Below are 24305 nucleotides of genomic sequence, written 5' to 3' on the forward strand. Positions count from 1 at the left end.
AAACTATCTGTACTTAAATCATTGTCGCAGGGTCTGCTTTTGGGGGACCCCAAGCTAAGATATTTGAAAACACATGCCCCTTCATAATTTTTTTCTTTCCAGTACTTTGAGTAACAATGCTTACCAGTTTGGGGGCTGGCTTCAGGTGAGGATATATCTCCTTCTACCAACTTTTTCTTGTAGAGGATTGTTCTTTGACGCATCCTTCTCACCAAGTTGTGTAGCTGGGCATCAGCATACTCATTTATAACAGGGGCTTCATGTGGTTCGCTTTTTGGACAAAATGAGGAAAAAAATGGTGATAGAGATGGATCCATGAAGAAGTACATACAAGGGAGAAATTAAGTTTTTTCACACTCCTTATAGATCTCAGACAATTATTTGCTCCTTTCTACAAGTGAATAGAACAATTTAAAACTTAAGTTTGATGGGGGCGCCTGGGTGGCTCAGTGGGTTGAGCGTCCAGCTTTGGCTCAGGTCATGATCTCACAGCTCGTGAGTTCAAGCCCCGTGTCAGGCTCTGTGCTGATAGCTCAGAGCCTGGAGCCTGCTTTTGCTTCTGTGTCTCCCTCTCTCTCTGCCCCTCACTCACTCACATTCTGTCTCTGTCTCTCTCAAAAATAAATAAATATTAAAAAAATTAAGTTTGATGGAACAGTGTTGGTGGAATACAGATTTACCAATGAAATATTAGAATCCACAAATAACAAATGTCCATTCTTGACTCTATTAGATCTTGAGGACTGTGATTCTGACATTTAATTGCATCATTAGAAGAAAAAAAAAAAAAAGAAACATTACCTGGCATTGTAGGTAGAATTCTATTTTTTTTTAAAGGTTTATTTATTTATTTTGAGAGCAAGAGTGAGAGAGAGAGAGAGAGAGAGAGAAGGGCAGAGAAAGAGAGAGAGAAGGAGAGAGAGGATCAGGCCTGATAGCATGGAGCCTGAAGCAGGCTTGATCTCACAAACTGTGAGATCATCATGTAGGCAGAATTCTAAGGTGGCCCCCTGGTGTACTTGTCCTGCATAATCCTGGAGACAATAAATATGGTGGATTTTGCTTTCATAATTAGTGTGTGCTATATAGCTTAGTTGACTTAAAGGTAAGAAATTTATACAAATGGGCCTGATGTAATCAGATAAGCCCTTTAAAAGCAGAGAGTTTCTGTAGCTGGTGATAGAGCAGAAAGTTACAGGTTTGAAGCATAAGGGCAATTCTACTTGAGAGAAATTAACAATTTTTGGCTTTGAAGAATAAAGGAGCCCCCTCATGAGAATTACATGAAGCTTCTAGGAGCAGAGACTGTCTCAGGCTAGCTGATAACAAGAAAACAAGGACTTCAGTCCTACAACCGCATGGAGCTGAATTCTGCCAATAATTTGAATGAGCTTGGAAGTAGATTCTTCTCTGCTGCCTCCAGGTAAGAGACTAGCCAAGCCTGGCTGATACCTTCATTTCAGCTTTGAGAGACCTTAAACAGAGAACCTAGCCTCACCCAGATTTTTGACTTATGGCAGTGTGAGCTATTAAATGGTATTGTTTGAAGTTACCTAGTTTGTAATAATTTCTTATGCAGCAGTAGAAAATGAATATATCTAGTGTGCGTTAATGCACTTCCCTTCTAAGAAAACAAACAAACAAAAAATAAGTACAGGGTATAAGATATGAATTAGTATACTTCCTAAAGATCTGAGTTCCTTGACAGATTTTCCTCAGACTTCTAACTCGTTCTCTCTACCTTCCTTCTGAAGTCTGACACTGTGTCTACGCAGACCCATATAGGTTCTATCCATTCTCACCTCCTCACATCCATATCTCCCCTTTCCATCTCACTTCCAAACTGGAACTGATGCGGTTCACATTGGAGCTGGGTAATCTGTGGATTCTATTTAAAAAAATTCATCTTTATTTATTCTTGAGAGAGGGAGAGAGAGAGAGAGAAGGAGAGAGAGAGAGAGAGAGAGAGAGAGAGGCAGTGTGAGTGGAGGAGGGAAAGAGACAGAGGGAGACATAGAATCCTAAGCAGCCTCCAGGCTCCCAGCTGTCAGCACAGAGCCTGCAGGGCTCAAACTCACAAACCATGAGATCATGACCTGAGCTGAGGCCGGACGCTTAACTGACTGAGCCACCAGGCACCACCCACTGTGGATTCTATTTAAAAAGAACCCTAGTATGAGCCCCTCTCTACTAATCTCCATTCTCTATCATGAACAGAAATATATCATATCTATAATTGTTTACAGATTCCCAGACCATCGGTGTGTCTTTCTTTCTTATTATCATAGTATAATTTATGCCTCTTTTATATGTCAAAAGTCCTGCCTGAGCATCAACATTCTTTTAAAAAAAATTTTTTTAATGTTTATTTATTTTTGAGACAGAGACAGAGCATAAACAGGGGAGGGGCAGAGAGAGAGAGGGAGACACAGAATCTGAAACGAGCTCCAGGCTGTCAGCACAGAGCTCGACACGGGGCTCGAACCCACGAAGTGTGAGCTCATGACCTGATTCGAAGTCAGACGCTTAACCAACTGAACCACCCAAGCACTCCTCAGCATCAAGATTCTTTAAGTGTGTCACACTAAAAGCTTTAAAAGCCTTCTCAAGAATGGCGAAGACTGAGATGCAGTGGAAGACTGGTACATCTTAGACAATATAGAAGTAGGGGATATGAGGTCTACAAAACTAGAATTTTTTTTTCTGATTAAGAAGTGTTATATATATCATTTCACAGATTTCTTCTTAGTATGCCTAGGAGTTTATTCATCCATCAGACTGTTGAGTTTCTACTTTATGTAATGGAATAAAAAGATGAATTAGACTGTAACCCTACGGATGTTCATAGTTTAATGGGGGAAGTAAGGATGTAAATGAGTACCTAATAAATAACAAATATATGTACAAAGTGCTATGTTCATACTAAACTTGGCCTGGGGAATCAAGGAAGGGTTTCACAGAGAAAGCATCTTAAGTCTGAAATGTTTAGAAGGCCTTTGACAGAGAAATGAAAGAAGGACCTTCGAGGCATTGAGAATAATACGTTCAGAAATGTGAAAAAACATAACACATTCAGCAAGTATTGTGGGGGTGACTGGAACAGAGTAAGTATATGGAGGAGGCCAGGTAGCAGAGGTAGTAGGAGTGGTGGTGGTTAGGTCCTGAAAGGTGAGTGGGGTCAGATTATGATGGTTCCTACATGATTTATTAGGAGTTTGGACATTAATCTATAGGTTAATGGGAGCCAATGTAGAGTATTAAGCAAATGAGGTGTATGAGCAGATAGAAGTTTTAGAGACCCAGAAATAGCGGCAGAGTTGAAGAGGAGCAGTGTAAATGGATCGACACAAGGAAAGAAGTGAATGGGTTAGGTTAGAACTGTTACGGGAAAAGAGAAGGATTAAAGAAATAATTTAGAGCCAGAAAGAAAAGGATTTGATCTTTCTGGATCTTCTGAATAATCCAAATAAGAAATCAAGAATAACTTCTAAGTTTGTATTACAAGAGTCTAGCTTCATGAAGATGCCATTAATATAATGAGGAACTCAGAAAGATGTTTGTATATAGAGGGTGTGTGGAAAAATGAGTTTTTGTGTGTGTGTGTGTGCATGTTCAATTTAAGATGTTTGTAGGACCTTGTGTGATAGGATTTTGTGCCTCCCAGAAGACATTTTCTGGGGATAAGACCTTGGTGGTCATCAGTGTATATGGGATGTGTGAAGAGATGTATGTAGATGATATCATTATAGACTGAAGTTCTCAAGGTCAGAAACCGTGTTTTCTTTATATTCCACAAGACCTAGGACAAGGTAAGTTTTCAATAAATGCTTATTGAATAAATAAACTCACTACTTCCAACCTCTTGTTTGACCTTATGTGATGTGCCTCAGTGCACTAAAAAAAATCTATAAAAAGTGAAGTTGAGACTTGCTGGATCATTAACTGTAAAGGCAGGTATTCGAACTGTCAAAATATCTAATCCAAACCTTAAGACCTAAGGAGAGTGTTTTTTTCTTTTTTCCTGAATCATCGATAAGCCCTAATTGACCATATAATTGCCACTTAATCACACTAGTTTTTATTGTGCAAACCTACCTCATGATTAAAGTGCTGAAAATTATATTAGAAAGCATGCCAGCATTTCAAATGCATGTCTATATTTCAACTACGATATATTTTTCTTTTTGTATTAGTTGAGCGTTTTATGTCCATTTATTTCATCTTTTCTTTTTTCCCCAGCTCTCTTTTTTTTTTTTTTTTTTTTTTTTTTTTTTTCTGTGTTATCTACTTTATTTTTTATTATTTTTTTTTTTTATTTTTTTTATTTTTTAATATATGAAATTTACTGTCAAATTGGTTTCCATACAACACCCAGTGCTCATCCCAAAAGGTGCCCTCCTCAATACCCATCACCCACCCTGTCCTCCCTCCCACCCTGCCCTCCCTCCCACCCCCCATCAACCCTCAGTTTGTTCTCAGTTTTCCAACAGTCTCTAATGCTTTGGCTCTCTCCCACTCTAACCTCTTTTTTTTTTTTTTTTTTTTTTCCTTCCCCTCCCCCATGGGTTTCTGTTATGTTTCTCAGGATCCACATAAGAGTGAAACCATATGGTATCTGTCTTTCTCTGTATGGCTTATTTCACTTAGCATCACACTCTCCAGTTCCATCCATGTTGCTACAAAAGGCCATATTTCATTTTTTCTCATTGCCACGTAGTATTCCATTGTGTATATAAACCACAGTTTCTTTATCCATTCATCAGTTGATGGACATTTAGGCTCTTTCCATAATTTGGCTATTGTTGAGAGTGCCGCTATAAACATTGGGGTACAGGTGCCCCTATGCATCAGTACTCCTGTATCCCTTGGATAAATTCCTAGCAGTGCTATTGCTGGGTCATAGGGTAGGTCTATTTTTAATTTTCTGAGGAACCTCCACACTGCTTTCCAGAGCGGCTGCACCAATTTGCATTCCCACCAACAGTGCAAGAGGGTTCCCGTTTCTCCACATCCTCGCCAGCATCTATAGTCTCCTGATTTCTTCATTTTGGCCACTCTGACTGGCGTGAGGTGATATCTGAGAGTGGTTTTGATTTGTATTTCCCTGATAAGGAGCGACGTTGAACATCTTTTCATGTGCCTGTTGGCCATCCGGATGTCTTCTTTAGAGAAGTGTCTATTCATGTTTTCTGCCCATTTCTTCACTGGGTTATTTGTTTTTCGGGTGTGGAGTTTGATGAGCTCTTTATAGATTTTGGATACTAGCCCTTTGTCCGATGTGTCATTTGCAAATATCTTTTCCCATTCCGTTGGTTGCCTTTTAGTTTTGTTGGTTGTTTCCTTTGCTGTGCAGAAGCTTTTTATCTTCATAAGGTCCCAGTAATTCACTTTTGCTTTTAATTCCCTTGCCTTTGGGGATGTGCCGAGTAAGAGATTGCTACGGCTGAGGTCAGAGAGGTCTTTTCCTGCTTTCTCCTCTAAGGTTTTGATGGTTTCCTGTCTCACATTCAGGTCCTTTATCCATTTTGAGTTTATTTTTGTGAATGGTGTGAGAAAGTGGTCTAGTTTCAACCTTCTGCATGTTGCTGTCCAGTTCTCCCAGCACCATTTGTTAAAGAGACTGTCTTTTTTCCATTGGATGTTCTTTCCTGCTTTGTCAAAGATGAGTTGGCCATACGTTTGTGGGTCTAGTTCTGGGGTTTCTATTCTATTCCATTGGTCTATGTGTCTGTTTTTATGCCAATACCATGCTGTCTTGATGATGACAGCTTTGTAGTAGAGGCTAAAGTCTGGGATTGTGATGCCTCCTGCTTTGGTCTTCTTCTTCAAAATGACTTTGGCTATTCGGGGCCTTTTGTGGTTCCATATGAATTTTAGGATTGCTTGTTCTAGTTTCGAGAAGAATGCTGGTGCAATTTTGATTGGGATTGCATTGAATGTGTAGATAGCTTTGGGTAGTATTGACATTTTGACAATATTTATTCTTCCAATCCATGAGCAGGGAATGTCTTTCCATTTCTTTATATCTTCTTCAATTACCTGCATAAGCTTTCTATAGTTTTCAGCATACAGATCTTTTACATCTTTGGTTAGATTTATTCCTAGGTATTTTATGCTTCTTGGTGCAATTGTGAATGGGATCAGTTTCTTCATTTGTCTTTCTGTTGCTTCATTGTTAGTGTATAAGAATGCAACTGATTTCTGCACATTGATTTTGTATCCTGCAACTTTGCTGAATTCATGTATCAGTTCTAGCAGACTTTTGGTGGAGTCTATCGGATTTTCCATGTATAATATCATGTCATCTGCAAAAAGCGAAAGCTTGACTTCATCTTTGCCAATTTTGATGCCTTTGATTTCCTTTTGTTGTCTGATTGCTGATGCTAGAACTTCCAGCACTATATTAAAGAGCAGCGGTGACAGTGGGCATCCCTGTCGTGTTCCTGATCTCAGGGAAAAAGCTCTCAGTTTTTCCCCGTTGAGGATGATGTTAGCTGTGGGCTTTTCATAAATGGCCTTTATGATCTTTAAGTATGTTCCTTCTATCCCGACTTTCTCAAGGGTTTTTATTAAGAAAGGGTGCTGGATTTTGTCAAAGGCCTTTTCTGCATCGATTGACAGGATCATATGGTTCTTCTCTTTTTTTTTGTTAATGTGATGTATCACGTTGATCGATTTGCGAATGTTGAACCAGCCCTGCATCCCAGGAATGAATCCCACTTGATCATGGTGAATAATTCTTTTTATATGCTGTTGAATTCGATTTGCTAGTATCTTATTAAGAATTTTTGCATCCATATTCATCAGGGATATTGGCCTGTAGTTCTCTTTTTTTACTGGGTCTCTGTCTGGTTTAGGAATCAAAGTAATACTGGCTTCATAGAATGAGTCTGGAAGTTTTCCTTCCCTTTCTATTTCTTGGAATAGCTTGAGAAGGATAGGTATTATCTCTGCTTTAAATGTCTGGTAGAACTCCCCTGGGAAGCCATCTGGTCCTGGACTCTTATTTGTTGGGAGATTTTTGATAACCGATTCAATTTCTTCGCTGGTTATGGGTCTGTTCAAGCTTTCTATTTCCTCCTGATTGAGTTTTGGAAGAGTGTGGGTATTTAGAAATTTGTCCATTTCTTCCAGGTTGTCCAATTTGCTGGCATATAATTTTTCATAGTATTCCCTGATAATTGTTTGTATCTCTGAGGGATTGGTTGTAATCATTCCATTTTCATTCATGATTTTATCTATTTGGGTCATCTCCCTTTTCTTTTTGAGAAGCCTGGCTAGAGGTTTGTCAATTTTGTTTATTTTTTCAAAAAACCAACTCTTGGTTTCGTTGATCTGCTCTACAGTTTTTTTCGATTCTATATTGTTTATTTCTGCTCTGATCTTTATTATTTCTCTTCTTCTGCTGGGTTTAGGCTGCCTTTGCTGTTCTGCTTCTATTTCCTTTAGGTGTGCTGTTAGATTTTGTATTTGGGATTTTTCTTGTTTCTTGAGATAGGCCTGGATTGCAATGTATTTTCCTCTCAGGACTGCCTTCGCTGCATCCCAAAGCGTTTGGATTGTTGTATTTTCATTTTCGTTTGTTTCCATATATGTTTTAATTTCTTCTCTAATTGCCTGGTTGACCCACTCATTCGTTAGTAGGGTGTTCTTTAACCTCCATGCTTTTGGAGGTTTTCCAGACTTTTTCCTGTGGTTGATTTCAAGCTTCATAGCATTGTGGTCTGAAAGTATGCATGGTATAATTTCAATTCTTGTAAACTTATGAAGGGCTGTTTTGTGACCCAGTATATGATCTATCTTGGAGAATGTTCCATGTGCACTCGAGAAGAAAGTATATTCTGTTGCTTTGGGATGCAGAGTTCTAAATATATCTGTCAAGTCCATCTGATCCAATGTATCATTCAGGGCCCTTGTTTCTTTATTGACCGTGTGTCTAGATGATCTATCCATTTCTGTAAGTGGGGTGTTAAAGTCCCCTGCAATGACCACATTCTTATCAATAAGGTTGCTTATGTTTATGAGTAATTGTTTTATATATCTGGGGGCTCGGGTATTTGGTGCATAGACATTTATAATAGTTAGCTCTTCCTGGTGGATAGACCCTGTGATTATTATATAATGCCCTTCTTCATCTCTTGTTACAGCCTTTAATTTAAAGTCTAGTTTGTCTGATATAAGTATGGCTACTCCAGCTTTCTTTTGGCTTCCAGGAGCATGATAAATAGTTCTCCATCCCCTCACTCTCAATCTAAAGGTGTCCTCAGATCTAAAATGAGTCTCTTGTAGACAGCAAATAGATGGGTCTTGTTTTTTTATCCATTCTGATACCCTATGTCTTTTAGTTGGCGCATTTAATCCATTTACATTCAGTGTTATTATAGAAAGATAAGGGTTTAGAGTCATTGTGATGTCTGTATGTTTTATGCTTGTAGTGATGTCTCTGGTACTTTGTCTCACAGGATCCCCCTTAGGATCTCTTGTAGGGCTGGTTTCGTGGTGACAAATTCCTTCAGTTTTTGTTTGTTTGGGAAGACCTTTATCTCTCCTTCTATTCTAAATGACAGACTTGCTGGATAAAGGATTCTTGGCTGCATATTTTTGCTGTTTAGCACACTGTAGATATCGTGCCAAGCCTTTCTGGCCTGCCAAGTTTCAAAGGAGAGATCAGTCACGAGTCTTATAGGTCTCCCTTTATATGTGAGGGCACGTTTATCCCTTGCTGCTTTCAGAATTTTCTCTTTATCCTTGTATTTTGCCAGTTTCACTATGATATGTCGTGCAGAAGGTCGATTCAAGTTACGTCTGAAGGGAGTTCTCTGTGCCTCTTGGATTTCAATGCCTTTTTCCTTCCCCAGTTCAGGGAAGTTCTCAGCTATAATTTGTTCAAGTACCCCTTCAGCACCCTTCCCTCTCTCTTCCTCCTCTGGGATACCAATTATGCGTATATTATTTTTTTTTAGTGTATCACTTAGTTCTCTAATTTTCCCCTCATACTCCTGGATTTTTTTATCTCTCTTTCTCTCAGCTTCCTCTTTTTCCATAACTTTATCTTCTAGTTCACCTATTCTCTCCTCTGCCTCTTCAAGCCGAGCCATCGTGGATTCCATTTTGTTTTGCAATTCGTTTAAAGCGTTTTTCAACTCCTCGTGACTGTTCCTTAGTCCCTCGATCTTTGTGGCAAGAGATTCTCTGCTGTCCTGTATACTGTTTTCAAGCCCAGCGATTAATTTTATGACTATTATTCTAAATTCACTTTCTGTTATATTATTTAAATCCTTTTTGATCAGTTCATTAGCTGTTGTTATTTCCTGGAGATTCTTCTGAGGGGAATTCTTCCGTTTGGTCATTTTGGAGAGTCCCTGGCGTGGTGAGGACCTGCAGTGCACTTCCCCTGTGCTGTGGTGTATAACTGGAGTTAGTGGGCGGGGCCGCAGTCCGACCCGATGTCTGCCCCCAGCCCACTGCTGGGGCCACAGTCAGACTGGTGTGTGCCTTCTCTTCCCCTCTCCTAGGGGCGGGATTCACTGTGGGGTGGCGTGTCCCGTCTGGGCTACTTGCACACTGCCAGGCTTGTGGTGCTGGGGATCTGGCGTATTAGCTGGGGTGGGTAGGCAAGGTGCACGGGGGCTGGAGGGGCAGGCTTAGCTCCCTTCTCCTTAGGTGATCCGCTTCAGGAGGAGCCCTGTGGCAGCGGGAGGGAGTCAGATCCGCTGCCGGAGGTTTGGCTCCGCAGAAGCACAGAGTTGGGTGTTTGCGCGGAGCGAGCAAGTTCCCTGGCAGGAACTGGTTCCCTTTGGGATTTTGGCTGGGGGATGGGCGGGGGAGATGGCGCTGGCGCCTTTGTTCCCCGCCAAGCTGAGCTCTGCCGTCCGGGGGCTCAGCAGCTCTCCCTCCCTTTGTCCTCCAGCCTTCCCGCTTTCCGAGCAGAGCTGTTAACTTATGACCTCCCAGACGCTAAGTCGCGCTTGCTGTCGGAACACAGTCTGTCAGGCCCCTCCGCTTTTGCCAGCCAGACTCGGGGGCTCTGCTTGGCCGGCGAGCCGCCCCTCCGCCCCGGCTCCCTCCCGCCAGTCCGTGGAGCGCGCACCGCCTCGCCGCCCTTCCTACCCTCTTCCGTGGGCCTCTAGTCTGCGCTTGGCTCCGGAGACTCCGTTCTGCTAATCCTCTGACGGTTTTCTGGGTTCTTTAGGCGGGTGTAGGTGGAATCTAAGTGATCGGCAGGACGCGCTGTGAGCCCCGCGTCCTCCTACGCCGCCATCTTCCGGAACCCCTCCCCAGCTCTCTTAAAGAGTAATCCTTGTTCATCTTCTCCCTTACTGACATATATGCAGAAGCTATGAATGTATTTCTCTTTAGGTAATTTTGTGACTGAATAAAAAGTCATGTATTTTCATGAGATAAACACAAAATCAAACGGGTGTAGAGAGAGAAGCAATGGATATGCCTTATGTAACTATGTTTCATTTGAGTGATATTTGATATTTCTTGTTCATATTACTAAACGTATATTTTTAAAAGAATTATTCCTCATAATTCCTTGATGGACCATATCTTACATAAATATGTAAACATTTTACAAATTTTAGTAAAGAAATAGAAGGAAAGTCTTATTAAAACTCTTATTGAGATGAGTGAGGCTGTTAAAATTTGTATATGTATCTATGGGAGAATAAAAAATTAGTTGTTAGAGTGACATTTATTCCTGTTTTAATTTTTTTGATAAGGGTATAGAGAACACTCATTTAAAATAAAAGCTGATGAAAAAAATCGAATTATAGTGGTAGTCTTCATTTCTTTAAATTCAATCAGAGATATAAGCAAAAAAAAAAAATCATATATTTGACAATTGTTCTTGCATTTGGGGTTGCAGAAGCTTTCTCACTCCAGGGTGAATGCATCATAGTAATAATGAGATGGGTTAGAAGTAGGCCTTTCTTTTGCAAAGGGAGAGAAAAGCCATCGTGAAAGGGGAGGCAGAAAAGAGAAACTTGTGGTCTGTGGGAGTATTCAGGATATCATTTTTATTTATTTATATTTGTTTATTTATTGTTATTTTTGAGAGCAAGAGAGCACGTGCGTGTGCACATGAGTTGGGGGCTGCAGAGAGAGAAGGGGACAGAGGATCTAAAGCGGACTCTGTGCTGACATCAGAGACCCTGAAGGGGGCTTGAACTCATGAACCGTGAGATTATGACCTGAGCTGAAGTCTGATACCTGATCCACTGAGCCACCCAGGTACCCTAGGATATAAATTTTAAGAAAGAGTACATACGTAAGATGTGGATCTTGAAACTGATTCTTTCAAAACTATTTGTGTTTACTGAGACTCTTGGAAAGTTTTTATGTACACCCAGTGATACCCATTCTCCACTCTCCCATTAAGGTTGTTGCTTTAGTATAATGCAAAGGGGTGACTACTTTTGACGAGGTGAAATGGATGGTGGCAGTCAAGAATGAGTTTGCAGTGAAGGATGAATGGCACTTTGATTGATAATGTAGAGGGAAAATGTTCAAGGCAAAGGATACAGCCTGAGAAAAAGTGTATCAGTTGCTGCTCTGTGGAGAATAATAAAAGCTCAAACATTTAATGTAAAATCCCAAATCACCTATGATTTGGTTTGAAAGGTCAGTTGAGACCAATGGGGAAGCATAGCAGGATTCTAAGCAGAAGAGGGACATTATTAGCTATATTTTGGAAAAATAATTGAGAAAAATAAAGATAATTAGTTGTGGTGTGGAAGAAGTATAACTGGAAGAAGGGAGAAAGTTGAGTTAAAATATGTGGGTTAATGTAACAGTGAAATTTCAAGTTTGGTCGGTGTACTACATTGAACAGTGTTCTGCCAAAATTCATGTCCAACTGGAACCTCAGAATGTGACCTTACTTGAAAATAAGATCTTTACAGGGGCGCCTGGGTGGCGCAGTCGGTTAAGCGTCCGACTTCAGCCTTCAGCCAGGTCACGATCTCGCGGTCCGTGGGTTCGAGCCCCGCGTCAGGCTCTGGGCTGATGGCTCGGAGCCTGGAGCCTGCTTCCGATTCTGTCTCCCTCTCTCTCTGCCCCTCCCCCGTTCATGCTCTGTCTCTCTCTGTCCCAAAAATAAATAAAAAAAACGTTGAAAAAAAAAAAAAAAAGAAAATAAGATCTTTACAAATGTGAGTAGCTAAGTGAAGATGAAGTCATACTGGAGTTGGGTGGGCCTTTAATCTAATGACTGGTGTCTTTATTGGAAGGCCAAGTGAAGACAGGGAGGAGACACACAGGGAGAACACCATGTGACAATGGAGGTAGAAATTGGAGTGATGTATCCACAAGTCAAGAAACACCACAGACTGCTGGCAACCAGCAGAGGCTGGGATAGGGATGTGGACCAGATTCTCCCTCGGGCTTTCAGAAGGACCAAACTTGCAGGCACCTCGATTTCAGGCTTCTAGCCTCTAGAACTGTGAGAGGATAAATTTCTGTTGTTTGAAGCCACTCAGTTTATGGTAATTTGTTGTGACAAATTTGTGACAAATGTGACAAAGTTAGTTAGCAAACTGGATGACTGTGATGCCATGTAACTCAGATGGAAGCATAAGTTGTAAGATAACTGTAAATGCACTAAATTCAGTATACGTTAAACTTGAAGTGTGAATGAAGAATCAAGGTCTTTTTAAAATATGTATAGCAGGCAGTTGAGAATTTGTGTCTGGAATTCAAACAGGGAGGACTGAGCTGGATGGAGATGTTGAACTAGGATCACCTTTCTAGAGGCTATGGTGGGAATTATATAGTGGGTGAGATTGCTGGTAAGAGCCTGCATAGAACAAGAAAAGATTGGGAGGTCAAACCTTGTAATTTGCTGACATTTAAGGAGTAGCGTAAGATAAGGAATTGAGAAGTAGCAATTAGAGAGGTAGATCTGAGACAGAAAAATGTCACAAAAATCAGGGAAACTAAGAGTTTGGAAAAGAAGATCAGTCGTGTCTCATGCTGCACACAAACTGCAAATTTTGTCATTTTTGTCTTGACAAGTATTTTGTAAAAAAGTGCAAAGACTCTGTTCTTGAAGTGATATTTTGAATTTCCATTCATTATTTCCTGAACTCAGTTAAAAGTGGTATTTATTCCCTTTAGTAAAATCTTGAGTAAACTTTGGCTTTTGCAAACTTTATCTGATTCTTATTAATGCTTAATTAAGAATTAAATTCCTTTTTTCGTTAAAGACTTAATGCTTTTTAAAAATTCAAGTTGATCAAAGTCCTTTAAAATCTCCTATTCAAGATATGTTGAATAACAGACAGGGATTGGACAAAGAATATTATATTCCTATTTGGGAAAACTTTGAGGGGAGAGAGGAGCAGGTCTTTTTTGTTTGTTGTGTTTTCTCAATAATTGATAAATTCAGACAGTTGTTCTCAAAGGTTACATTTAAAGAAAAGAAACCTGCTTGGAATAAGTGGAAATTTTTGTAGGCATAAATTTCTGAATGAAAATACTTGAAATTAGTACAAAATTCAGATTCTTACCAATGTCTCTGGTGGTTGACCATAAAACCTACAAATTTTAAGGAAATATGGGCTAGTGTAGTTATAACTCAACCAAGCCTCACTTGGTTTCCCTCTCATATTCACCTCTAAATGCTGTGAAGATTTTGAGTTGTTTATCACATTTTGCTTGTGCATATGGTATAGTTTGTACACATTAGTTTGTACAAATGGAAATGTACATATGGATATTATGATGCAGTTTCCTAACTTAAATTCTTGATCTGTCTAGAATGTGCTACAATGCATTTGTGATTCCAGAACTTGTTTCTGAACTCTGGCCAGCAGTTCACTCTCTAGATTTTTCCTTCTGTTAATCTATAAGTGTTGGAGGTTGTGTCCAAGATATTTATTGCTATTGTTATTGAATCACATTGTAATGGCCTACAAATGTAGCGGTGCCTAACTTTGTTAATAGTTGGTGCCTAACTTTGTTAATAGTTAAACAACATTTTAAGACTAAAGGAACAAAAAAGTTATAAAAATAGTGTCACATAGGTTACAAATTTATAACCTAAGACCCATATGTACACATCAACATACATACACACCTACTAATAGCAATCCTTCCCAAATCTTAGCCCAATTGGAAAGAGAATGAATATACATATAAATATACAAACATAAAATAATCATAATACTAATATGTTTCATGTCAATAGACATTAAATTCTCTAATGATGTCAGGTATTTTTTGAGATTAAGGTGAACAACAGCTATGTTGTTTATCATTTTTTTCCATATAGTAGCAGCCTGCAAGAGTCAAACAATCTGCTCACAAAATGTTCCTGAAAATTGGTGCATTTTGAGTGTCTCGTTCATTTATTTAACAGATATTTATAGCACTTACTTTGCATGAGGAAAGATAACATGTTCTATATTGACTTTGAAGAATCTTAAAAAACATTTTTTTAAAGTTATATCTTGCCCAACGTGGGGCTCAGACTCATGACCCTGAGTTCAAGAGTCACATGCTCTACTGACTGAACCAGCCAGGCTCCCTGACTTTGAAGATTTCTTAGTTAATAGTCCTTTCTTTCATTTTACATATGTCATTATGTTTATTCTTACTTATTGGGTTCTTCTGAGTAAATTGCTGGGGTTTTTAAATTTAAAAACTGACTGATTAGAATGCACCATGGACTGAAACATGTATCCCACCCCCCGTAATTTATACATTGATGCCCTATCCCCCAGTGTGACTGTATTTGGAGATAGGGTCCTTAGGAAGGTAATTAAGGTAGAATGGAGTCATAAGGTTTAGTCCTCAATCCAATAGGATTGGTGTCCTTAGAAGAAGAGGAAGGGACACCACAGGGTTCTCTCTGTGTGCATGCACAGAAGAAAGGCATCTAATGTTAGAACATAGCAAGAAGGCAGCCATCTTTAAGCCAGGAAGAGAGGTTTAACCAGAAACCCTGACAGCACTTTGATGTGGATTTCCAGTTTCTACAACTGAGAGAAAACAAATTTCTGTTGTTTAAGCCACTCAGTTTGTGGTATTTTGTTATGACAGCCTGAGCAGACTATTACAGAATGTATACAGGTCTAGAAAAAAAAGGGTAAAGCTATTTTAAGAAGCAGATGAAAAAGTAAATCAAGATAATAGGCTGAATGCCATAAATCTCTGAAAATGACAAAAGAAAAGATTTAAAAAATATATAGTACCGGAAAACAAACAGGAAACTTCTAGTCAGAAAACAAGGAATTTGAGAAATTTCTTAAAGACAGAAAGCTCATGGGTTCATATGTTAACTTGTTTAATTCTCCCAAATTATGACATGCTTAGAACAGCGCTGCTCTTGTTATTACTAATGAAGAAAAACACTGCCAAAAACACTCACAGAAGATATTTGTTGCAAAATGAGAGAGGGGGGATCTGGGTGGCTCAGTTGGTTAAGCGTCTGACTTTTGATCTCAGCTATGGTCATGATCTCACAGTTTGTGAGATGGAGCCCTATGTTGGGTTCTGTGCTGGCAGAATGGAGCCTGCTTGGAATTCTCTCTCTCCATCTTTCTCTGCCCTTCCTCCCCTCTCAAAATAAATAAACTAAACAAAAAGTGACAGAGGTTCTGGAAGTGTTTTACCTTTTTTGGGGGGAGTGGACATCAGGGGGCCTTAAGGGGGCCATGGCCAATCGTTGGGATGATTACACAGAGTGTGACGTAGGTTACTTTCTTTCTCACCTAACCTTCACTGAGTGGATAGAAGCAGGAGCCATTGCCTCCAGGATGTTGCAGTGAGATGGGTTTTGGGCTGAAAAGCAGGGCTGTCTCCCAGGTGACTGGTAAGAATCAGAATAAATGGGGGGCTCTATGACCAGATGATGAGTTAGTGTTACACTTCTTGGCAATGTGTTCTTTCCCACAATCACCATAGAAAGAATATAATAAATGGAACAGAATCTACAGCAATGGTTTACCACATGGTGGAGTGAGGTGAGGAGGTGGAATAAGAGGGAGTTCAGTGGAAATGATTTTCCCCACGTGCAGGCAGTAAAGGGAGGCATTGTCTGTAGCCAGTTTAATAAAAACTATAAATAACTGAAAGTTGGGGGCGCCTGGGTGGCTCAGTCGGTTAAGCATTGGACTTCGGCTCAGGTCACGATCTCGCGGTCTGGGAGTTCGAGCCCCGCGTCAGGCTCTGTGCTGACTGCTCAGAGCCTGGAGCCTGTTTCAGATTCTGTGTCTCCCTCTCTCTCTGACCCTCCCCCGTTCATGCTCTGTCTCTCCCTATCTCAAAAATAAATAATAAAACGAAAAAAAAAATAACTGAAAGTTGGTCTCTTTTTTAATCATCACTGTGTGCTGATAATTCTGAACAATGTCGATAATAAAATACTTCTACAGCCTCAAGGTAGACCACTCAGTGCTCCTTTTTAAATGTTTACTTATTTTGAGGGGCACCTGGGTGGCTCAGTCGGTTAAGCGGCCGACTTCGGCTCAGGTCATGATCTCGCGGTCAGTGAGCTCAAGCCCCGCGTCGGGCTCTGTGCTGACCGCTCAGAGCCTGGAGCCTGTTTCAGATTCTGTGTCTCCCTCTCTCTGACCCTCCCCCGTTCATGCTCTGTCTCTCCCTGTCTCAAAAAAAAAAAACGTTAAAAAAGAATTTAAAAAAAAGTAAATGTTTACTTATTTTGAGAGAGAGTGTGTGAGCATGAGTGGAGGAGGGATGGAGAGAGAGGGAGAGAGAATCCCAAGCAGGCTCCACACTCAGTGCAGAGCCCAATGAGGGGCTCCATTTCACCACCAGGAAATCACGACCTGAGCCGATATCAAGAGTCAGATGCTCAACCGAGTGAGCTACCCAGACTCCCTATTGTTCCCGTTTTGTACACCACTGATCTACACAAGTTATGGGGAATTTTAAGTACAAAGACGATCACATAAGCCAAGAATTACCAAAAATCATGCAACATCAACATTATCAGAAACACTAATGTAAACAAAGAGAAAAACTAATACCCGAGGAAATGAACAAAACAGACAATAATTAAAAATAGAGTTAAGAGAGGATATCTATTTTATATTAATCAGAAAAGGTTATTGTGAAAGAGAATCAATTCGAAACTTGGAGATAAAAAGTTTGATCATTTGAAAAACAAAAATAAAAACAACAATAAAAATGAAGAAAGATACTATAGAGAAATCTTATTTCACAATTGAAGAAATATGCAAGCCTTCAGATTCAAAAAGGCCACCAAATGCAAGTGAGATGAATACTAGAAAACTCAAACTTAGCACACCAATATAAATCTCAGAACACTAAAATTAAAGAGAAAAGTGTTAAGAGCTTCTAGAGGTGGAAAAAAAAAATCCCTATAAATAAAGGAGCATTAGATCGGCACCAGATTTCTCACTGACACTACTGGATACTAGAAACTAATAAAGCAGCATCTCAAAATTTCTAAGGGAAAATGAATTTTCCTTGAACTCCACCTGCCAAACCCTATATAAAATCAGCTCTTCACTTTGTTCAGGGAGACTTTACCTTCCAAGTACAGCTCTGCCTGGCTTAGCAAGCAACAAATTCAATTTTTGTGTCAGGTGTTACATGGTGGCCTCTTCCTTTGACACTAGGAATATAATTTAAAAGGTAAAAGGGTTTAAAAAGACGAAACAGATGAAGGAGTTGGGATTTTAGTTAGTAGAGAATGTAGAGCTCTGGCAAAATCTATATTGAGAAATTCAGTTTAGGCCTTGAAGCTAAAGTAGATTCTACAATCTTTCCCTGAATCTAAATTTGGGAACCACATGCTGAAGAGAAATATGCTATTTCTGTAGGTCAGATTGTGGGTCTACTTATCCACCTACCCACCTTGAGTGGAAATATTCCCTAAGAAGTAATCCATGCCCAGATGGGTTTACTGCATAGGAGAGGAAAAAACCCTAGAGAAAGGGTGAGGGCCTGGTTTCTTGCCTTCAAGGCACAGGAATCCCAATCACTACTAAAACACAGCAGATCAATGTTTTGGGTTCTAACTACATTAGCAATTTCTCTTGCTATGAGTAAACTGGGAATGAGACAGTGAACAGCAAGAAGCAGATGTGACAAAGGAATGTGGAACTATTTTAACTCCCCTAAACAAATGCCAATTACCCTGAGGCAGATTTGTCATTGCCTTGGCAGCAGTATGTGTGGCTGTGGCCTGGAGACAGAAACAGAATCTTATGATTCAGAGCAGAGATTGGCTTCTTTCAAACAGATGCCAATGGGAATAAATGTATGTGGAAAACTCTTCACAGGAAGGGGTTCCATTTGGATTAATTCAATAATTTGAATGTGAAGAGAGGCAATCTGTAGAAAAGGGAAACCAAGACTGTCTGAGTTGATGAAGCAAAATCACAGGAGATCCTTACAGAAACCAGATATAGCACGTAAGGAAATTACACTAGGAAAGGGAGGAGAAGTCAGTGCTGATGATCAGCACTTAGAGTCAGATCACAGTTCTGCACAATGGTAACAGGACTGCTGAATAGAAGTCTAAACTCTGATGGCCTGTATGTGATTGTGGTCAGCTTCTAGAGTCCTAGAGAACCAAGCTCCCAGTCCCTGCCCATCTAGAAATTAGGAGTTTCAGTTTCTGATGGGGCAAAATTCTTGAGTAGATTCTTCCTTAAGAGTGAGTGCATAGTAAATGGTTAGCAGGGATATATTTCCTTGACTGGAAAATATTTGCACAGATTCTTTTCTGTGAAAGCATAGAGAGACATCATGTATATTCCAGCTAGATAATTAACAGTGTCTAATAAAGAAATAATGGCAAATGAATATTCAGTTTGATGTTGAGATAAAGGAGAGGGCAATGCATATATTTAAGGGATACTCTGAGTGCCAAATTCATGGCTTCTTTTCCTTCTTCTAAATGTTGGGAAGAGAGAGAAAAATGATCTGAAGCATTGAAGAGTCAAATTAAACCTGTTAAAGAAGTTGGCTAGGCACGTGGGTAAAATTTAAATAATTCTGGCTTTTAAACTACCAAAAGGAAGGATGAAGTGTCTGTTAGAAGTAGGTTGGTAAAAAGCAAGATGAGTGGCACCTGGGTGGCTCGGTTGGCTGAGTGTCAGACTTCGGCTCAGGTCATGGTCTCACAGTTTGTGCGCTGGAGCCCCAGGTTGGGCTCTGCGCTGATAGCATGGAGCCTGCTTGGATCCCGTCTCCCTCTCTCTCTGCCCTTCACCTGCTCTTGTGTGCATGCACTCTCTGTCTCAAAAATAAATAAACGTTAAAAAAAAGCAAGATGAAATTACAAGTTGCCGATAACTGCTGAAATTCGGTGAGAGAATAGTGCTAGTAGCTTGGCTCTACACTGAAACTTTCCTTAAGATAGAAGCAGACCATAATAGCTTTCCTTCTCTGTTAGTAATTATATTTTCATAAAGAAATCTGTGCTGACTGGGACACTCCCATAGTTTTGATTGCTGTCAGTTATCTACTTCTGGGGACAGACTGTAGGACATTTATGCCATTATGAAAAACACACCAACTGACTTTTGACAAAAGTGCAAAAGCAATTCTAAGGAGGAAGGATAGCCGCTTTGACACATATGGTGCTAGAGCAACTGGACATCTAAGGCAAAAAAGTGAACTTCAACCTAAACCTCATACTTCATACAAAAATTAACTCAAAATGGATCATAAGTTTAAGTGTAAAACAAAATAGTATAAAATTTTTTAGAAAAAGTGAAAGAAAATCTTCTGGGTCTGGGGCTAAGCAAAGAGTTCTTAAATTTGATACCAAAAGCATAATCTACAAAAGGAAAAACTGAAAAATTATACCTAATCAAAATTAAAAACATTTGCTCTATTAAAAGATCCTATTAGGAGGATGAAAAGATACGCAACACCACGGGAGAAAATATTTTCAAACAACATATCCAACAAAGATCTAGTACCTAGAATATATAAACAACACTACAGCTTAGCAGCAAAAATTTAAAACAATTTGATTATAAAGGGAGCAAAAGACATGACAGTCATTTCATGGATGAGGATATGCAAATGGCAAATGAGCTCATGAAAAGATGTATAGTGTCACTGGCCATTAGGAAATGCTAATTAAAAGCATAATAAAATATTACCGCATCAATCAGAATGGCTAAAATAAAAAATGGTGACACCACCAAATACTGGCAAAGATATGGAGAAACTGGATCACTCATACTTTGCTGGTTAGGATGTAAAATGGTACAGACACTCTGGAAAACAGTTTGGCAGTTTCTTATAAAACTAAACATGTAATTATCGTATGATCCAATTATCACATGATATGTTGGACATTTATCCCAGAGAACTAAGAAGCTGTGTTCACACAAAAACCTGTTCACAGATGTTCATAGGAGCTTTGTTATTAATAACCCAATATTGGAACCAACTCAGATGTCCTTCAGTAACTAAACTGTAGTTCAGCCATATAATGGAATACTACTCAGAAAAAATTTTAAAAAAGGAATGATTAATGATGCACACAACTAGAATGAATCTCTAGGAAATTATATGACTTAAAAGTCAATAGCCAGAGGTTAAATACCATTTGTGATTCCATTTATATGATATTCTTAAAATGACAAAATTGTAGAGATGGAGAACACATTAGTGATTGTCAGGAAGCAGGGAGGGGCTAAAGAATGGCATAGGGAGTGAGACGCATGTGGTTATAAAGGGCAATAGGAAAGATCCTTGATGGAACTATTTTGTATTTTGATGGTGGTAATATGAATTTATACACACAATAAAATTACATAAAACACACACACACACACACAAATACACAAATGAATACAAATAAAACTGGGGAAATCTGAATAAGATCAGTGGATTATAACTCTTAATATCCTGGTTGTAGCACTGTACTATATATACTCTTGTAAGATATTACCATTGGTTAAAGGATATGTGGGAGCTTTCTATATAATTTCTTACAATTGAGTATAAACCTATGAGTATCCCAAATTAAAAAGAAAACCTTACCATCATTAACCTGAAAAACACCATTATACCTATTAAGTTCAGCATACTGAGGTAGAAATATGGCATTCTACAACCTTGCTATTCAAAAGACTGGTCTGCAGACCTGTAGTATCAGCATCCCTGAGAGCTTGTCAGAAATGCAGAGTATCAGGCCTTGCCCTATATCTTTTAAAACAGAATTTGCATTTTGACAAGCTCTTCAGATCATTTGTATGGACATTAAAATTTGAGAAACACTGTTCCATTAAAATTGAACTTGCAAGCTTAAATCTGGAACCACACTTTTTCTTTCCTTGGCTTAAGTCCCTTTTTTCTCTTCTTGAAGGAAGGGTAGAAAGTTCTCATTTTTCTTGAATGCTAGCTATGTCAATATCACACATGATTCTTACAAAACTCAATGAGATGGGCTTTATTATATCTCTTTCAGATGAACTGAAAACCTGTCTGATTGAAAAGTCATGCATGAAAATAGGTGATGGAAGGTTATAAACAAATTATGACAAAACTATACAAGAGGAAACTGGAACTAATTAGAACTCAATGTTTTCTGATCTTTAAAAGGTGAGTATTTTGATTTTAAAAAAGCCAAACTAGTCTGACAGTGCATATCTTCTCTTAAGAAGTAGAGAACATTTAGAGTACATGTAGCACAACTGAGTGAGAATCTAGTCATTTGGGTCCTACTTTAGTAATATGGGTTGGAAGGTGAATTTGTTAAAATTGAATGACATTAACTTAAACTCAGTTTTCTCACATGCAAGGTAAAGCTAATATTTTGTACAGGATAAAATTATAATAAAAGATGGAAAAACACTTGAATCTTCAAGAGGGAAATGGGGAAAGCCAAGAACACCATATGGTACTATAACATAAATTTTCAAGCCTTTTCGGAGAGGCAGGCCACTCTCCTGATGAACATTATCATCAAATTTTATGGTCAAAAGTACTTACCATGTCTTGTGCAAATAATTTGTATAGTCTGTCACATACTGTATTACACTGAATATTCAATTTGAAGAACCTAGTTTCTGAAGGGCATAACAGCACATAGTGGTAAAACTTACTCATAAATCATATGGGCATGGTTGAGGGAGCTCACTATTTGATCTGTCTATAGTCAGTACAGATCTTGAATGTGCATCACAGATTTTTATGTAAATCAGAGACATCAATAGTCACATAAATTTGCATTTACAACTTGATTTCTGTTAGTGAATGTGACAGAATCATCCTATCTGCTACAAGCAAACTGAAAAAGTAAAGTAAAAGACATTATTACTTTAAAATATTGCAGAGACCCTATGGTTCTGTTCTCTGTTCTTTTTAATTTGATATTTGAGAAGGAGAGGTAATAATTAGAAGAATTATGAATGTGTCCTTATGGAAACAGAAATTTATGTTTGGCTTTCTAGCAATAACCTGGACACAGAGGATTCTGCAATTAATAAGTGGCTGGGATTATTAAGGTTCCTGCCATGCTACCTGGAATACCTTAAATTTGTCACTCAGATGACATTTGTCATAAAGCCTTTAAGTATGGTGATGTTGGAAGCAAAAGAATACACCACCATAGCTGGGGATAGGTATATTTCTGTTATGAACAGTAAATATTTACTTGCATGTAGGGGAAATTCAAGTTTTGTGGGGCTGGAAGCTTTTATAATTTATAGGGATCTTTTAAAGAAAAAAGAATAAAAAATATGACTTCTAATTTCAACACAGAGTCTTCAATTGAAGGACTCTGAAACATAGGCTTCTTAGCTCCACAGTAAATTCACCTCTTTACATATTACAGATGTGTACAAAACAGCCCAATGTTTTAAAAGTCACCATCCAGAGGTACCACTTACTAACCAGTTGGATGTACATAATAAAAAAAAAGTAGAAAATAAGTGTTGGCAAGGTTGTGGAGAAATAGAACCCTTATACTTTGTACGTTATTGGGAATATAAGGTGGTTCAGGGGTTTGGAAAACACTCTGGCAGGTCCCCAAAAAGTTAACTACAGAATTATTATATGATCCTACAGTTCCACTCTTAGGTATATACCTGAAATAATGGAAAGCAGGTATTTAAACAAGTTCATGTATAAGCTATTTACAATAGTCCAAAGGTGTAAACAGCCAAAATGTCCATCAGTGGATGAATGGATAAACAAATATAGTATATACATACAACAGAATATTATTCAGCCATAAAAAAGGAAGTACTGATACATGCCACAACATGGGTGAACCTTGAAAATATTATGCTAAGTGAAAGAAGCCAGTCACAAAAAGTCACATATTGCAGGATTCCATTTAGATGAAATATCCAGAATAGATGAAGTTACAGAGACAGAACACTGATTGGTGGATGCTAGGAGCTTGTAAAAGGAGTGAATGGGGAGAAACTGTTTAATGGGTAAAAGATTTTACTTTAGTGATAGAAATGTTTTGGGAGTAGATAGAGACAGCAGTTGAATAACATTGTGAATGTACTAAATGCTTCTAAATTGTTCACTTTAAAATGGTTAATTTTATGTTATGTGGATTAATTTCACTTGAATCAATTATTTTTTTAAAAAAACCCCACCATCGATTCATTTACTCAGTTAGTAATTAATTATTACTAACATTACAATATTAAATTATAGTGTGCCAAATTCCAAGGAGAAGTTTTTATGGAGTACCTGTTATGAGACAGGTACCTGAATGTACTAAGAAAGTAAGTCATATTACTTGTTCTTAATAATTTATTATCAAAATTTAAAAAACCTTATGAATGTTAATGCATTTACAGAATTGTGTGATATTCACAATGAGTGATAAGGAAGGACTTGTCAGATAAGGCTTCAAAAAGCAAATAGGTTTGAGATTATTGTGATGGGTGTGTGGGTTTAAATAATGGAGGAAAGTATGGCAGTAAAAAAGGGAGCAGGGACATGGGGATAGGAATGAGTATGTGTCTCATGGGAGTTAAAGAGAGGACCAGTAGAGAAATGTTTTGGTTGATATTTGGATATAAAGTTGGGAAGTTATAACGAGGTCAGATAGTAGACTTGGTGGCCCAGAAGAAGGCAGGTGAAAGGGCATATTAGTAGAAGAAACAGTGTGAGCAAAGGTATAGAGGTGGGAGCTATCAAGTTATGTGTTGAATATGCTCCCGTAGGGGTTTCTTGACTTAAGGTTCATGGACTACCTAACAGTTCTTATACTGGTTTCAGAAATTCCATGAACCTCTGAAATTGCTGCATTTTTTAAAATGTGCATACACATTTTTTTCAAGAAAATGTCTGTATATGTTTAGCAGATTTTCAAAGGG

General features: G+C 38.7%; 1 protein-coding gene across 7 annotated transcripts in view; it reads right to left on the minus strand.

Moving 5' to 3' along the window:
• The window catches only part of CNGB3 (cyclic nucleotide gated channel subunit beta 3), a 280338-nt gene that overhangs the window by 93265 nt on the left and 162768 nt on the right, over positions 1–24305 (minus strand). For all 7 annotated transcript variants that reach the window (XM_042924242.1, XM_042924247.1, XM_042924245.1 and 4 more), the window contains one exon: positions 125–270. In XM_042924242.1, the coding sequence (XP_042780176.1) occupies positions 125–270 (146 nt within the window). The remainder of the gene's footprint in view (positions 1–124; positions 271–24305) is intronic.

The sequence above is a fragment of the Panthera leo genome, chromosome F2 (genome assembly GCF_018350215.1).
Source record: "Panthera leo isolate Ple1 chromosome F2, P.leo_Ple1_pat1.1, whole genome shotgun sequence".
NCBI classification, from domain to species: Eukaryota; Metazoa; Chordata; class Mammalia; order Carnivora; family Felidae; genus Panthera; species Panthera leo.